Below are 16,767 nucleotides of genomic sequence, written 5' to 3'. Positions count from 1 at the left end.
CTTACTGTCACTTCTGATCAATTTAATGCATTCTTGTTGAATAAAAGCCATTTCTAACTTTAAAATAAATAAATACATAATACCAACCCCAAACTTTTGAACAGAAGAGTATGTCTAAGTGGTTTGTTTGTTATACACTAACCAAAATTATAAACACAACACTTTTGTTTTGCCCCCAGTTTTCATGAGCTAAATGGGGGCAAAAACAAAAGTGGTGCGTTTATCCATTTGGTCATGGTAGTTTCCACAACAGTTAGTCTTGGAGAACAAATTTTACTACCTTGGTCTCATGACGAAAACGTACCTGTGGGAACGTTTTCGCAAGCCGCGAAATACGTACCAATTTTTGCCCCCAGTTTTCATGAGCTGAATGGGTGCAAAAACAAAAGTGTTGCGTTTATCAATATGGTCAGTGTAGTTTCCACAACAGTTAGTCTTGGAGACCAATTTTAACTACCTGGTCTCATGACGAAAACGTACCTGTGGGAACTTTTTTGCAAGACGCGAAATACGTACCAATAAGTATATCACTGCTGTTTCCAACAGAAATGAACACTAGAGGTGGTAAAACAGCAAGCATTTGTAATCGTTTTCATACACAGCTATGCTTACAGCTCCATATGTTTCACTTTCTGGATGTAACAAGCATGGAATTGGACTTAGGATATGGAATCTTTGGGTACGAATCCCGTTAAAAAACATGACTCAAGATAAAAGATCTGAAAGATGAGAGATCGAAAAACAAGCTAAAACGGCATGCTTGCAATTGCGTTTTTACGTCACATTCGCTTTTGTTCATACTATCGGGGAGGTTTATGTCTAGTGCAGATTATTTTAAAATGTCATGGAGCATTTGCGTTATACCGCCACTCAGCGGACATTTCAAGTCAGAACTGTGGAGACCCGAATAAAACCAACTTTACATAAAATGTACCATATGTACATTCATCTGTTTCGGGGGAAAAAAACAAACACTCTTTTAGCGCCACTCAGTGGACATTTCACATCAAATATGTAATGAAACATACATGGCGATACATATTTCGTAAAAAAAAAAAAAAAGTTCCCAACGTTTTCGTTATGAGATCACATTGAAATTTAAATGGTCAAGTGGCGCTCCGAGGGTGCTACTATACAGTCATACAGCCCTGAGAGAATTTTTGGGTTTTATCATTTTCAAACTTATGTGTTCCAGTCAAGCTGTCTGTTTACCTGTACTACAGTTGGGGTTTATTCAGTGACCCTGTCTGTAGGTAACACAAATACACTAGCAGTTGGCCAAAAGTGACTGTCTTTGTAAGTGAGTCACTGAATCATTCACTCAACCAATTTGTTAACAATATTTATCACTTAGGATGGAAACCTGACTACTGTGTGTTGCTCAATTGTTCATTCTGCTTTGACATTGTTTGGAAACTGACAGTCTTCTCAAGTAATGCAAGAAATAGTTTTTGGCCGCATTTGAAGAAGCCTTTAAAATAGGACAGCCTTCATTGCGCTGTTGCATTCGATCTTGGCCTGCAGCCTTCAAAGGATGCAGCCACAAAATTGGGACACAATGTATGTCTGATTTAAATATTTAAAACATACTACTAATAAAAATTCTGAAAAACTGAATTCTGGAGTACAACAATTTTTGTAGTTTATATTGCCCTCAGCCTCAGATGTTGTGGCCTTTGTATAAATTGAGTCATGAAATCACTACCTCTGCTAATCTGAGCACATTCATTTTGCAGTTAAATGAGTCATGTTCATCTACATTCATATACTTATTGTACATGCTTATGCAAGCCTGTGAAAATGTGTCAGAGTCACAATACCTGTTACGTCATTTTGTTTTATTTAAGATGTAGCCACTGCAAAACCATTATATTTACAATACAGTCAGGAGGTAATACAATCATAGAACACAAACAGTGAAAAAAACAGTCTGTGTATACACCGTTTTTTCATTTCTCTCTCTGTTTTGAATTGCTTCCTCTAAAGCAATTGCATAATCATACTCACATAATAAAAAAATAAATGAAACATCATCAACAGGACATACTATAGGTCCTGTGGTATGTAAATTGCTTTAGAGCAGTAGAGTGATTTACGAGTCCACCAATAGTCTCTAGATTTCACCAAGGAGGTTAGGTTTTAGGGGTTTTAATAGTAATCATAATTGACATTGGCCCCATGTCTGTAGGAACTGGGGTCCTGTTGGCTCATAGGTGCATTCTCATCATGATGATGCTGCCGGCCCTGGTCATTTGATCTGGCCTGGTCCATCCAATAGGAGAGATCAGTCTCAAGTCTCTGGAAATACATAATGGTGAAATGAGAGCGGATATATTACACAGTATGACAAAAGATTTAGGTTACATTTGCACACAACAGGAATAGACAGAAAATTAACAAGGAAACAGAAGGAACGAAATGTACATTGCAGACCAGACTCCAACTCAATTTTTACAATTGTTACAACAAATATGTCAGGAGCTCAGATTTAGTCTTGGGGGGTAAAAATGGACAGGTGTTAGATTTATTTATTTTTTTATACATCATATGAAAGCTAAATAAATAGGCTCTCCATTGATATATGGTTTGTTAGGATAGGACAATATTTGGCCGAGATACAAATATACCCATACTTAAGACTTGTTTTGGGTGTCCATAGTCACGTGTAATAATACAGGTGCATCTAAAAAAAATTGAATATCGTGAAAGAGGTTTTTTTTTTTTTTGTTTTTTTTTGTTTGTTTGGTTTACTTTTAATGATTGGAGCTTACAGCTCATCAAAGTAAAAAATCCAGTAACTCAGAATATTAGAATATTTACATTTGAGTTTCATTAAATGACCATCCCTACAGTATAAATTCTGAGTATCTCTTGTTGTCTTTGAAACCACAATAATGGGGAAGACTGCTGACTTGGCAGTGGTCCAGAAGTAAACCATAGACACCCTCCACAAAGAGAGTAAATCACAGAAGGTCATTACTGAATGGGGTGGCTGTTCACAGAGTGCTGTATCAAAGCATATTAAATGCAAAGTTGACTGGAAGGAAGAAATTGGGTAGGAAAAGGTGCACAAGCAACAGGGATGACCACAAGCTTAAGAATACTGTCAAGCAAAGCCGATTCAAACACTTGGAAGAGCTTCACAAGGAGTGGACTGAAGCTGGCATCAGTGCATCAAGAGTCACCATGCACAGACATCTTCCGGAAAAGGGCTACCAAGCCACTTCTAAAACAGAAACAATGTCAGAAGCATCTTACTTTTTAAAGAGAAAAAGTTGCTGTTGTTCAGTTGTCCAAAATCATATTTTCAGATGAAGGTAAATTTTGCATTTCATGTTAAAATCATGATCCCAGAGTCTGGAGGAAGACTGGAGAGGCACAGAATCCAAGTTGCTTAAAGTCCAGTGTGAAGTTTCCACAGTTTGTGATGATTTGGGGTGCCATGTCATCTGCTGGTGTTGGGCCACTGTGCTTCATCAAGTCCAAAGTCAATGCAGCCATCTACCAGGATATTTTGGAGCGCTTTATGCTTCCATCTGCTGACAAGCTTTTTGGAGATGCTGATTTCCTTTTCCAGCATGACTTTAGCACCTGCCCACAGTGCCAAAACCACTTCCAAATGGTTTGCTGACCATGATATTACTGTGTTGCCTGGCCAGCCAACATGCCTGACCTTAACCCCATATGGAATATTGGGATATTTTCAAGAGAAACAGTCAATACACCAACACTACCGCCTTACAATAAAGCCTCAGCAGTGCAACAGGCTGATTGTTTCCACACCACACCTCACTGATGCTGTAGTCTCGCGTAGCAGGACCTTCAGACTGACGGCTGAAGGTCTGGAATTCATGGCAGCTTTCATTGGCCAAGGCCCGCCCATAAGGCCATTTGACCGACATGTCAAACAACCAATCACAGTTCGTTTCGTTCAGCGTCACGTTTCGGTGTGTGAAAATGCCCCCACAACAACAGACTGGCGTGCAACAAGTCAGTCATTGAAATAACCAGCATTGAAAGTTAACGAAGAAGAGGGAGAACAAGCAGTAAGTCAGTAATTTGTTCGCAAACGTTGAAAATGTGTATAACAACAATGGCGTCTACATAAGCACCTTTTAGCAAAACGCAGAGTAAATCAGTCTGCGCTTTGTTTCCCGGCGGACTGAAAATAAACGCAACACTCGCGTCTACCGGAAATCCGATCAAATTCAACTAATCAGATGACGACTTCGACAATCCTGAAGTGTTTCCAGTTAAGTGTACCATATGCATCAGACGTTTAGCCAGCGTTCCATGGGCGTGACGTCTGAGGCTGAGACTAAAGGATCCCCAACAAAGTATTGAGTGCATAAATGAACATACTTTAAAGAACTTGAACTTTTCTGTTTTGCCAATCCTTTTTTTTTTTTTTTTTTTTTTTTTTTGGTTGATCTTAGGAAATATTGTAATATTTTGAGATACTGGATTTTTGACTTTCATGAGCTGTAAGCTCTAATCATTATGGTCATTCGTACAAATTCTTATGAAACTGCCACCTCGTAAAATATGAATGATTTTTCACAAAACGTACAAATTCAAACCAGGTCGTTCGAATTTGTGCGAATTAGCCATCTCGTAAAATATGTACGAATCGCTGTGAGATCGGGTGGTCTGTTCACACATTAGCAATAAAAAGCAATTCATTCATGAAAGGTAGAACCAATTTTCTCACAATGCTGGTTCTAAAATCTTCTATTCACTGTCACATAGCAAAATAGACAGTTTGTGAGTGCCAGAGCTGGCTCTGGTGAGTGCCTCCAAGTCGTAGTTTTATGTAACAGCAGTTGCACTGGGCATGTGACCAAAAATGCAAATCTTAATGATTGGTCATCTTTTTTGTAGTGCAATAGAAAAGAGATTAGAACACCTCTTTGTAAAACAAATTTGTTGGTCTCAACAAATGCATTAAATCTCACAATGCATTAAATCTCTCCGAATTTTCACACCAAACATTCATTTTGGTGTGAACAGGTCTTTTCACAGAAGAAAGTCATTTGTACATACACGCAAGAGCAGATGTGTCCAGCAGGACACAGGTGTCAGTTCAACCAGTGTTATAGTATGCATCAATAGTCATCTGGTTTTTAACATCTTTGCAAATTGATTAAAAAAAAAAAAAGATTATTGTGCATAAGTATTCATACCTTTATCTAGAACATTTGAATTTTAGCTCAGGAGAAATGTTAAATTCAATTGAATGGGTATGATTTGGAAAGGCGCACATCTTAATAAAAGGCCAAACAGCTGAAAATGCATATCAGAGCAAAAACCAATTTCTGAGGTAAAAAACTACCAGACCCCATTTAAGCTGACAGAGTTTAAGAGATAAAGAGGTGAGGTGAAAAATGGCAGATAATTGCCAAATGTTGATGTGCAAATCTTGTTGCATCATACCCAAAAAGACTTGAGGCTGTAAAGGTGCTTCAGCTAAGTACTAAGTTAAGGGTATGAATACTTATGCAACATACTTTTTTTTTTTATAAAGACAATTCTGTTTTTGCTTTGTCATTATGGTGCATGGAGTGTAAATTGATGTGGGAAAAAAGTAATTTAAAACAGTTTAACATAAGGCAGCAACATAACAAAACGTGAATAAATGAAGAGGTATAAATACTTTCGCAATAGGCTGTAAATGTTATGACAATTTACATAATTGACACAATTTGTGTGATTACTATTTTACTCACTGCCTCATCGTAGCCCATGTACATGAACTGCTGGATCCACTGCTGGACATCAGGACGGCTCCGGTCCCATACATTTCTCTTAGACCTGTGAAAAACTGACAGAAACTCTTTAGCCTTGGACTGCGACACTGCAATCTGTGCCTTAGGCTTGGCTTCCAGCTCCTTTGCTGTGGAAAAAGAACAGGGAAAATTCAAGGCCAGAGTTAGAGATTATAAATGCTTCCTGTTCAGTTCAAGAGTTTTATTGTTAATACAGACCAGAAGAGTTTAAACGAGTAAAAGAGAAGCATGTGCTTTAGCACACAGATGATAACAGCCTAAAGGGACAGAACCGCTGCCCAATTATCTGGCTTTGACGATGACACACAGAGACTCTGACCTGATCTACTACAGCCTAAAGCTTTCACACCTCAATGTTATAAATATCACCAATGTTTTTTGTTAATAATCATCCATGTTATCTTCCCTTGGAACATATCAGACATCAGTCTCTGTCAGCTTTGGAGGTCAGAAGCTGATGAGGAATTCTGGATAAGTGTGAAGAATTAATAGAGGAAAAGACAGAGGGCATCAGGCTATAATTAAAAGATTTATAGTAAATGACTAAACTATTGACATGATGGGCAGGATGGGTGGTTAGGTGGAATATGGACTGGCAGAAAGAGAATTAGTAAATCATAGATCACTAAAATCTTTTTTTTTTTTAATTGTATTGAGGCTGACATCATCTCACCATCTCGTTTCATGAGAATCCTCTGTAGTCCACTCCCAGATGAACCACCTAAAACAAGCAAACAGATAAAGCTGTTTAAAGATGTAAATACATTTTAGATTAAATTAAATCATGGTGATTTATAATTATGCAGTTGAGGTCAAAAGTTTACACCCCCCTTTCAGAATCTGCAAAATGTTAATTATTTTACCGAAATAAGAGGGAACAAAATGCATGTTATTGTTTATTTAGTACTGAATAAGATATTTCACATGAAAGATGTTTACATATATTCTACAAGAGAAAATAATAGTTGAATTGATAAAAAAAAATGACCTGGTTCAGAAGTTTACATTCCCTTGATTTTTAATACTGTGTTCTGATGCACAGCTGTGTTTTTTTGTTAAGTGGAAGTTGTTCATGAGTCCCTTGTTTGCCCTGAACAGTTAAACTGCCTGCTGTTCTTCAAAAAAATCTTCAAGTCCCACAAATTCTTTGGTTTTTCAGCATTATTGTGTATTTCAACCCTTTCTAACAATGACTGTATGATTTTGAGATCCATTTTTTCACACTAAGGACAACTGAGGGACTCGTATGCAACTATTACAGTTACTGTTACGCTCACTGATGATTCAAAAGGGAAAAAAACATGCATTTGTAAGTGCAAATGCAAGTGAAAAGTTTTAAACAGAATGGAGATTTGTACTTTTTTCTTATTTTGTCTAAATATAATATTTTTTTCATTAAGTACCGCCCTTCAGATGCTACAGAAGATTTACCCTGATCATCAAATTTAAAAAGTTTTCACCCCCAGCTTTTAATGTATTGTTTTTTCTTTCTGGTGCATCAATGAGCATTTGAATCTTCTGTAATAGTTGTATGTTAGTCTTTCAGTTGTACTCAGTGTGAAAAGATAGACCTCAAAATCATACAGTCTTTGTTAGAAAGGGTTCAAGTACACAAAAATGCTGGAAAACCAAAGAATACTAAATAGTACTAATAGTAATAGTACTAAATAAACAATAACATCCATTTTGTATGATGCTTCATATTTTGGTAAAATAGTTAACATTTTGCAAATGTTTTGCCATTTTAATGTTTCTGCATGTGTAGGTTAGATTTCAAAATCATGTATTTACATTTTGAAAAATTTTCATCTAATAAGAAAACTCTGCACAGTGAAATGTTTTTGGTAATGTGATTGTAATTTCATTCAAAAAATAAAATATCTTCAGTACTAAAATGCAATGCAATTCATCCATATTTTTACTGTATAAACTAAACTAATGATAATGAATTGAATTTCTTTTTTAACTGAAACCATGAGTCACTGATAGACATGCGTTGAAACCCTTTAAAGTTGAGTTAGAAGTCAAACACTTTAGAGTTTCAGGCCTTTACATGTTATGTCACACTTCATTAAACCCATTTACAAGGGTTTTAAGTTCACTACACCCTCATTAACTAATGAATCCACTTTGAAATGTGGGGTCTGAAAGCCCCAAATGGTTTGGAAATCTTTAAATGACATACCTGAGGGTGAGCAGAGAGACAGGATGCTTATGAGAAGGATAGCTCCAACACAGAGGCTGTGGAGTGACATGCTGATCAGCTGTGGCTGCACTGTGTGCTGGAAAAGGATTTGGTCAGGGGTGAGATGAACGACGAGGCGCCATCCTGGACGAACAGGCAAACATTCCTACAGGCGACCTGTTAGCGCTTGTGGAGGAATGTGTACAGGAGGCCAATAGAACCCCCTTACCCCTACAAATACCTCAGTGTGCGTGATCTTTGATGTGCGCTGGGTTTTATGTGGTTTGGTTGCTTGCACGGTTGTTTCATGGTCTCAAGGTTTTAGTTAAACCAAATTTTGATCAACTTTGTGATCGAAAAGGGTTTTCATCATGAAGTTTGTCTGTCAGCACCTTCTTGCTGTAAGAACGAAGATGATCATAAACAGCATACAGCATTATTTATTAATATTAGGAATATCCAGCAATCACTGCCCAGTAACAGCAAACATATACTGTTGAATATTTAAATTATGCTGTAAGTTATCCTGCTTTATGCTCATTTTTCTTTCCTGTTTTTCTAGAGGGTATATTTCAAGGCAGAAGCAGCAAAACAACTTGGGAGGGAGACAGATGTTTTTCCAGATGTAATAAACATCTTTCTTTTTCTTTCTAACTTCTCATATCCTGCCGCTTTGAAGTGCCTTGCATGCTGTAGGACATCAGCTTAGCCTTATGGCTATTTCGCAGGGATGGCTATTTTATAGCAGTAGCTATAAGTTTGTATGTACTCTTGTATATGCTTGTGAAACTAAAATGAACAATACAAAGAACAATATAATATAAAATCACAAATTGATCACCAAAACATAAATAAATAAATAAAAAATCCAGAGCTAACTCTTGACAAGAGTCAGAACCAGAGTTCTCATGTCACACAATGCACCAGATGTTAGTCATTTAAAACAGTTATGGATCACAGAAGATTTTCAGTCTTTATCAAATTATTGTTCTGATCTTTCTTAGTGTAAAATAGACCATATGTGAGCAGATGTCACAGTTGCGTCACTTGCAGCTGCACACCCGTTGTGGTGGCAGAAAAACCGTGCTAACAAGTGGAGGGAAATGGGAAATCCACGGAATAAGAGAAATTTTTTTTATAGAATATCAAAAAGATGCCCTATGAAGCTGAACGCAGATGTTTATGGTTGCAAGCCACAGTCCAGACTGATGAAACCTGAATTTAACCATAGTATTTCTCCACTCTGCACTTTCTGTCAAGAGGAAGAGGAAACTCTTTCACATTTGTTCTACATTTGTTCTTGTTTTAAATAATTCTGGCTTCAAATATTAGTTTCCCTACTTTCTGTGTTCCACTAGCTGTGCAATATTTCCATAAGTAAACTTCTTTCCATTCTGATGTTTCTGAAAATAAGAAGTTGATGGGTAAATATCATATCCACAAAGTAAGATACTTTCAATTTAAATGTAAATTTAAAAAAATATTTTCTGTATTATTTATGTATTATCGTCTTCAGAAGTCCCTTCTGAATTTGATGTAAGCAATAGGTTCATACGGGAAATATGACCGTTTTAGACTGTTACTGCATAAAATCATATTTAGACCTATAATATTTTAAATAGATGATTTAAATATATCATTTTAATCTCCTAATTCTGATTTCGTTTCTCACACTTGCAATATTTCGCCATATTCAACTGAAAAAAGAAAAGTTCTCAAAGTTTTTTTCTCACAATTTAAATTTTTCTTTTTAGAATTATGAGATATATCACAGAGGTCAGATGTTTCTTGTAGTTGGCCATCAGGTTTGCACACATCTCAGGAGGCATTTTGTCCCACTCCTCTTTGCAGGCTGACGTTGGGCAACTCGAACCTTCAGCTCCCTCCACAGATTTGCTAGGCCACTCCAGGACCTTAATGTGCTTCTTCTTGAGCCACTCCTTTGTTGCCTTGGCCATGTGTTTTGGTTCATTGTCATGCTGGAATACCCATCCACGACCCATTTTCAATGGCGTGGTTGAGGGAAGGAGGTTCTCACCCAAGATTTGATGGCCCATCGTTCCTTTGATGCGGTGCAGTTGTCCTGTCCTCTTAGTGGAAAAACACCCCCAAAGCATAATGTTTCCACCTCCATGTTTGACAGTGGGGATGGTGTTCTTGGCAGCATTCCTCCTCCTACAAACACGGCAAGTTGAGTTGATGCCAAAGAGCTTGATTTTGGTCTCATCTAACCACAACACTTTCACCCAGTTCTCCTCTGAATCATTTAGATGCTCATTGGCAAACTTCAGATGGTCCTGTACATATACTTTCTTGAGCAGGGGTACCATGCAGGCCCTGCAGGATTTTAGTCCTTCACGGCATAGTGTGTTACCAATTGTTTTCTTGGTGGCTATGGTCCCACCTGCCTTGAGATCATTGACAAGATCCTCCCATGTAGTTCTGGGCTGATTCCTCACTGTTCTCATGATCACTGAAACGCCATGAGGTGAGATCTTGCATTGAGCCTCAGACCGAGGGAGATTGACAGTTATTTTGTGTTTTTTTCATTTGTGAATACTGTTGTCACCTTCTCACCAAGCTGCTTGGCGATGGTCTTGTGGCCCATTCCAGCCTTGTGTAGGTCTACAATCCTGTGCCTGACATCCTTGGACAATTGATTGATTGATTGCTTCTGTGGACAGGTGTCTTTTATACAGGTAACAAGCTGAGATTAGGAGCACTTCCTTTAAGAGAGTGCTCCTAATCTTAGTTTGTGACCTGTATAAAAGATACCTGGGAGCCAGAAATCTTACTGAATGATAGGGGATCAAATACTTATTTCACTCATTATAATGCAAATCAATTTATAACTTTTTTTGAAAATGCGTTTTTCTGGATTTTGTTTTTATTGTTGTTGTTCTGTCTCTCACTGTTAAAATACAATCTGCCATTAAAATTGTAGACCGATCATTTTATTGTCAGTGGGCAAATGTACAAAATCAGTGGGGGATCAAATATTTTTTTTTTCCTCACTGTATACAACATTCATTTTTAACATTTCAACTTGTATGAATTGACATGACTTAATGAACAATAGTAAATTTGTCAATTCTATATAAATGAACATTACCTTTAATATGTGCTAATTAATAAATTATGTAAAAATGTTGTTTATGATACCTAATGCATTAATAGTTCACCCAAAAATGAACATTTTTGGAAAATGTACGCTCAGACCTTCCAAGAAGTAGACAGGTTTGCTTTTTCATCAGAACACATTTAGAGAATTTTACTATTACATCACTTGCTCACCAATGGATACTTTGCATGCAGTAAATGGGTACTGTCAGAATGAATCCAGACGGCTGATAAATAAACTACCAGTCAAAAGTTTTTGAACAGTAAGATTTTTTACGTTTTTAAAGAAGTCTCTTCTGCTCACCTGCCTGCATTTATTTGATCCAAAGTACAGCGAAAAACGTAAAATTTTGAAATATTTTTCTATTTAAAAGAACTGTTTTCTATTTGAATACATTTTAAAATATAATTTATTCCTGTGATTTTCAAAGCTGAATCAAAAAAAGTTATATTATTCGGTTGAAAACAGCTGAGTAGATAGATAGATTTTTAGGTTTCTTTGATGAATAGAAAGTTCAGAAGAACAGCATTTATCTGAAATAGAAATCTTTTGTAACATTATAAAAGTCCGGAAAAAATGTACTCAACTGTTTTAAATATTGATAATAATAATAATAATAATAATAAATTATTTTTTTAACAGCAAATCATCACATTAGAATGATTTCTGAAGGAACATGTGACACTGAAGATCACACATGCATATTTAAGAGATGATTGTAAGATCAAATTTAGGATGGTTTCTACCGCAACACTTTATAAATGAAGCCCCTGGCGAGCAGAAGATAATTCTTTAAAAAACATTAAAAATCCTACTGTTCAAAAACTTTTGACTGGTAGTGTATGGATGAATTTGTTTATTACAAATACACAGCTTTTTTATCTTTTAAAAACATTTATGACGCTTATGACAGCATACTGACAGTACACATCATTGCATATTGGAGTGTTTTTGCTACAGTCAAGCACATAAGGACCGTGTTCCTGCATGTACTGTACTTGTCCCGGGGGGAACGACCCTCACCAGAGGTCATCTCTGTGCACCTGGTCACATTCCCACCTGATAACAGCACAGCTGCGTGCTCTGTTGTGCTGCTCAACAATAGCTATTTGCCCTTCTATCATATCTGTGTGAAGCATACATTTATATTGTTATGTTTTATTTTGCAGCAAGAGCTAATTCAAATTGTTCATTTATTTGAAAGAAGAACCAGGAGGAGTAACTATTTTGTCCAAACAATCAAAGACAGTTTGTGAAGAAGACACTTTTACCAGATTTTGGAGGCTGTTACATAAGGGGTTTTACGTAACTTTTAACCAAAAAAACAAAATGAACCTTTCTCAGGGTATCTTGCCCTGCCTCAAATCAAGTTAAGCTAAATAATAAAGACTGTTTGTCTCTTTTTCCAAGAGCTGTGCCATAATGAAAGGGGCAAATGGTCTGCACAACACAGACTCCGACTCAGATGGCATTATTCTTCTTGAGCAGGAGGGTCGTAACCCAGGCGGCTGGCGGATGGGAAGTGAGCCCAGAAGGTTCTGGCCAATTCGTCAATCTTGTCATAGCCAGCGTGAGAGCGCAGCTCTTCAATCCAGCCGAAAAAATCTGAAGATGTCAGCGCCCAGTTAGGCACACTCCTTTTTTCCCTTGATTCAGCTATAAAACAAGCAGAAAGGCAAAAAAAAGTTCAACATCAGAGATCCAAGGACACATCATTACACAGAGCATCAACATCTAGTGCTAAATCATGCAGTTCAGTTACAATTGCGTAAAAGGTCTTCCAACTTTTTAACATCTGTTTGTCTTTATTCACTGTGTCCTGATTGTCCTGAGTCCTAAGGCTAATGTGCATTGACAAAAGACTAATTTTGGAGTAATTTGATTTAATATGTGTACTAATATCGGCTTTAGAATCATGTAACTAATTCGATTATTTTCTTTTTTCCAATGTTCATATTTTAGGAGATTGTAGGACCCTGTTGCATTATACAGGATTCAAGTGAAATAATTTCTAAAGAGGATTCGAAACTCACCTTGGTTTTCCACTGCCTCTGTAAGGGAAACAAATAGAGGGGCATTGAATATATAACTAGTTAAATGGATGTAAAGACAGCATTGATGTAACTCTTTCAAGGCAAGAAACCAATAAATAGGAATGAGATTTATTTACTAAGTCATGTCTAAAGATTGAATGGAATGTGGCACATCCTGTAGGAAAGTGGACAGTTGTGACGTGACTTTTTAAATTACAATTTAAAGGCTAATTATAATTTAAGGCTAATCTTTTCATTTACCCAGTTTCTGAAGAAAAAACTAATCAGTAATTTCATTCTGAAAACCAAATATTTAAACTTAATGAAACCTACAGTACATAGAGAGTCATAGTTCATGTATACATACAGTGCTCGGAGTGCTTCTGAAGGCCTTGATTTAATGCCAAGGATGTCACATTATTCATAAACTTCCATTCATCTGTTATCCCTGCTATCCTTCTACAGATTCTGTACTTGCACTGTGTAGGGACTACATGCACACATGCGCGGGCACACACAGGTTTAAAAAAAAAAGAAGAGCAGTCCGATTCTGTAAGCAGTCCTGCGTTTGAGAGGAACAGTTGAGCTTTTGTCTGTTCTCAATGTTCTGCCAGTGTTCCTTTTCATGTTTAACAAAAGCCACTTTTCAGCATGTTTGACAAAGCCAGAATATTTGAGCTAAAAAGTACCTCAAATTTAGTAGCCTTTTGCTGGTTTTAGATTATTTCTGCCATCTTTACCATTCTTATCTCAATAAGTGAGTAATGGTACAGGTGAAGATGTATGGAAAATGTCAAAAATGTACAACCACTATTATTCAAAAGTTAAAAAACAGTACAAATTTAAGAAAAGAAATAGTTCTTGTGGTACTAGTAATAGTAAAAAGTCTTGAGCACCAAATCAGCTTATTAGAATGATTTTTGAAGGATCATATTACTGTATTTTTGATCAAATACATGCAGCCAGTTGGTGAACATAAGATACAGTTTAAGCAGAATCTGCTAAATGTTAATTATTTAACTAAAATAAGAGGGATCATACAAAATGCATGTTATTTTTTTATTTAGTACTGACCTGAAAAAGCTATTTCACATAAAAGACGTTTACATATAGTCTACATGAGAAAATTATAGATGAATTTATAAAAATGACCCTGTTCAAAAGTTTACATACACTTTATTCTTAATACTGTTACCTCAATGAATGGGGTGAAAGATCAGGGTAAATTTAACTTATTTTGTCTTCTCGGAAACATGTTAGTATCTTCTGTGGCTTCAAAAGGCCAGTACTAAATAATAATAATAAAAAAAAGATATTTAGGCAAACTAAGAAAAATGTGCACGTCTTCATTCGGTTCAAAAGTTTTCACCCCCTGGCTCTCAATGCATAATTTTTCCTTCTGAAGCACCAGTGAGCGTTTAAACCTTCTGTAATAGTTGCATATATAGTTCCTCCGTGTGAAAAGATGGATCTCAAAACCATACAGTCATTGTTAGAAAGGATTTAAATACACAAAAATGCTGAAAAACCAAAGAATTTGTGGGACCTTAAGGATTTTTACTCAAGGACAGCGGGCAGTTTAACTGTTCAGGACAAACAAGGGACTCATGAACAACTATATCTTAATAAAAAAACAATAAAAAAAAAAAAACAGCTCTGGATCATTGAGGTAACAACACAATATTAAGAATCAAGTGTATGTAAACTTTTAAACGGGGTCATTTTTATAAATTCAGCTATTATGCCTATGTGTAAATGCCTTTTATGTGAAATATCTTATTCAGATTAGTACTAAATAAAAAAATATCAGGCATTTTGTATGATCCCTGTTATTTTGGTAAAATAATTAACATTTTGCAGATTCTGCAAGGTGTATTTTAACTTTTGACTTCAACAGTGATAATACAAACATACAAAAATCACACTGACCTCAAACTTTTGAAAGGTAATGTACATCCTTAAACTGTCAGCTTTTCTTACCTGTGAGACAGAGCAGTCCAAGCCAAACCAAACACAGGAAGAGTGAGAAACACAGACGAAACATGGTCACCCACTGAAAGTAACAGCAGCAGACTCAATAGTTAGGCTCTAATCATTTTTCTACCCATTTTCAAACTTCAAAGATATTCAAATATAAAACACATTGAAAAAAAATAAATGATTGTATTAAAGGAACCACAGAAATGAATCTTGCATCATTTGTCTGCCTAAGATTACCTGCAGCAGCTTTTCCTGGAGACTGTGGTGTGTCTTGGTGTCCAGACCTTTAAGTAGAGCACCAAGTCAGGCCTGAAATGGTCTTGTTTACCTTTCACATGGACCTTTCATATGTCATACCCTGCATTTCTTTGCTCATTTACTCTATACCTTTGTTTGCATGGGATTCTCACACCTTTCTCACCCAGAGCTGAAAGAATCTCTTGCTAAAAGGCCTTACTGTCCAAAGTTTCAAAGACTGAAGAGATCTCAAAGAAGCCTTTCTCTGGGTTTCCACCTTTCTTTTTTTAGACTACAATGTTGTCTGTATGTGTGTCAGTTTGAAAGAAACATTTCATGTTGAAATATCTTCAAACTAACACATTCCACCACAGATTTGTATGCATACCTGTAGTAAATGAAGTTTTGAGTTGCACATAAAAAGCCTACTGAAAAGTAGATTTTAAATGGATGAAAAAGTAATTATTTTAAAATAATGCCCCTTTAGATCACCAAAGCATTTAGGGAAAAAACAGGGATGATATTTTGATCAAGACATGTTTACTGTACTGTTGCTGTGTGCGTATGTGTGGGTTTCGCAATATTCTAATTTTATTATTTTCTGTGAGCTTAGTAGTCAAACATTTGTCCACTGAAACATCCCCTAAGACAGACAGATAAAATCTGGATGAAAGTTTGTGTGGTATAATTGATATATACAGTCATTGCTCGAAAAAAAAGATTATGAAGATGAACTGTATGTTTCTAAATATTTCTACATATGTAGCTATTTCGCAGACAGACAACAGAATAAATGCAGGACATGACAAATGATTAGTGTTTTAGAAATTAGACTATTATAACTACATTATTAATCTAATAATGCTTATTAATGTTATTAATGAAATGTCTGGTTATGTTATACTAGCATTTTCATATTAGAGGCCCCTGGCTTGGCTGAGTCTGTGTGAGCGTGCCTGAGTTCCAAATTCTTGCCAACCTTTGATAAACCGTGTATGGCATATAGTTTAATACGGCAAAATACTTCAGCGCCCTCTAGTGATCAGTACATGTAAACAGCCTTTTTTCGGAGGGTACATTTATAATAGTATGCCACTAGTAGTAATAGTGTACTAGATGTGTGCTGCGCACAGTACGCAAATACACTGCCAGTCAAAAGTTTTTGGACAGTAAGATTTTAAATGAAGTCTCTTCTGCTCAACAAGCCTGCATTTATTTTGTTCAAAATACAGCAAAAGCAGTACTAACATTGTGAAATATTTTTTGCTATTTAAAATGACTGCTTTCTATTTGAATACATTTTAAAATGTAATTTATTCCTGTGATCAAACCTAAATTCTGTTCAAGAAACATTTTATTATTGTTATTATCAATATTTAAATGATGAATAGAAATATCCAAAGATCAGCATTTATCTGAAATACA

At 36.1% G+C, this 16,767-nt stretch overlaps 2 protein-coding genes across 2 annotated transcripts; both read right to left on the bottom strand.

Moving 5' to 3' along the window:
- Positions 1–1,837: 1,837 nt before the first annotated feature.
- On the bottom strand, positions 1,838–8,101 carry ecrg4b (ECRG4 augurin precursor b). Its single transcript, XM_073852667.1, has 4 exons — positions 7,972–8,101; positions 6,460–6,507; positions 5,727–5,893; positions 1,838–2,298 (listed from the first exon to the last, which is right to left on the bottom strand). The coding sequence occupies exons 1-4, from the start codon at positions 8,039–8,041 to the stop codon at positions 2,149–2,151; spliced, it is 435 nt and encodes a 144-aa protein (XP_073708768.1). The 5' UTR covers positions 8,042–8,101; the 3' UTR covers positions 1,838–2,148.
- A 4,358-nt stretch (positions 8,102–12,459) lies between these two features.
- On the bottom strand, positions 12,460–15,169 carry otos2 (otospiralin 2). The gene is made up of 3 exons (XM_073851328.1): positions 15,106–15,169; positions 13,126–13,143; positions 12,460–12,748 (listed from the first exon to the last, which is right to left on the bottom strand). The coding sequence occupies exons 1-3, from the start codon at positions 15,167–15,169 to the stop codon at positions 12,564–12,566; spliced, it is 267 nt and encodes an 88-aa protein (XP_073707429.1). The 3' UTR covers positions 12,460–12,563.
- Between the last annotated feature and the right edge of the window lie 1,598 nt (positions 15,170–16,767).

Source organism: Garra rufa, chromosome 12, assembly GCF_049309525.1.
Source record: "Garra rufa chromosome 12, GarRuf1.0, whole genome shotgun sequence".
Taxonomy (NCBI): Eukaryota; Metazoa; Chordata; class Actinopteri; order Cypriniformes; family Cyprinidae; genus Garra; species Garra rufa.
Note: the sequence above shows the minus strand (reverse complement) of the source record. Positions and strands in the feature narration are given on the sequence as shown.

What these genes read in the sequence shown, in the direction of transcription:
- ecrg4b (XM_073852667.1), bottom strand. Translation starts at nt 8,041, where the DNA reads ATGTCACTCCACAGCCTCTGTGTTGGAGCTATCCTTCTCATAAGCATC. An exon ending in GATTCTCATGAAACGAGATG is followed by an intron (nt 5,894 to 6,459) that starts GTGAGATGATGT and finishes CTTTTTCCACAG; the next exon opens with CAAAGGAGCTGGAAGCCAAG. An exon ending in ACATGGGCTACGATGAGGCA is followed by an intron (nt 2,299 to 5,726) that starts GTGAGTAAAATA and finishes ATGTATTTCCAG; the next exon opens with AGACTTGAGACTGATCTCTC.
- otos2 (XM_073851328.1), bottom strand. Translation starts at nt 15,169, where the DNA reads ATGTTTCGTCTGTGTTTCTCACTCTTCCTGTGTTTGGTTTGGCTTGGA.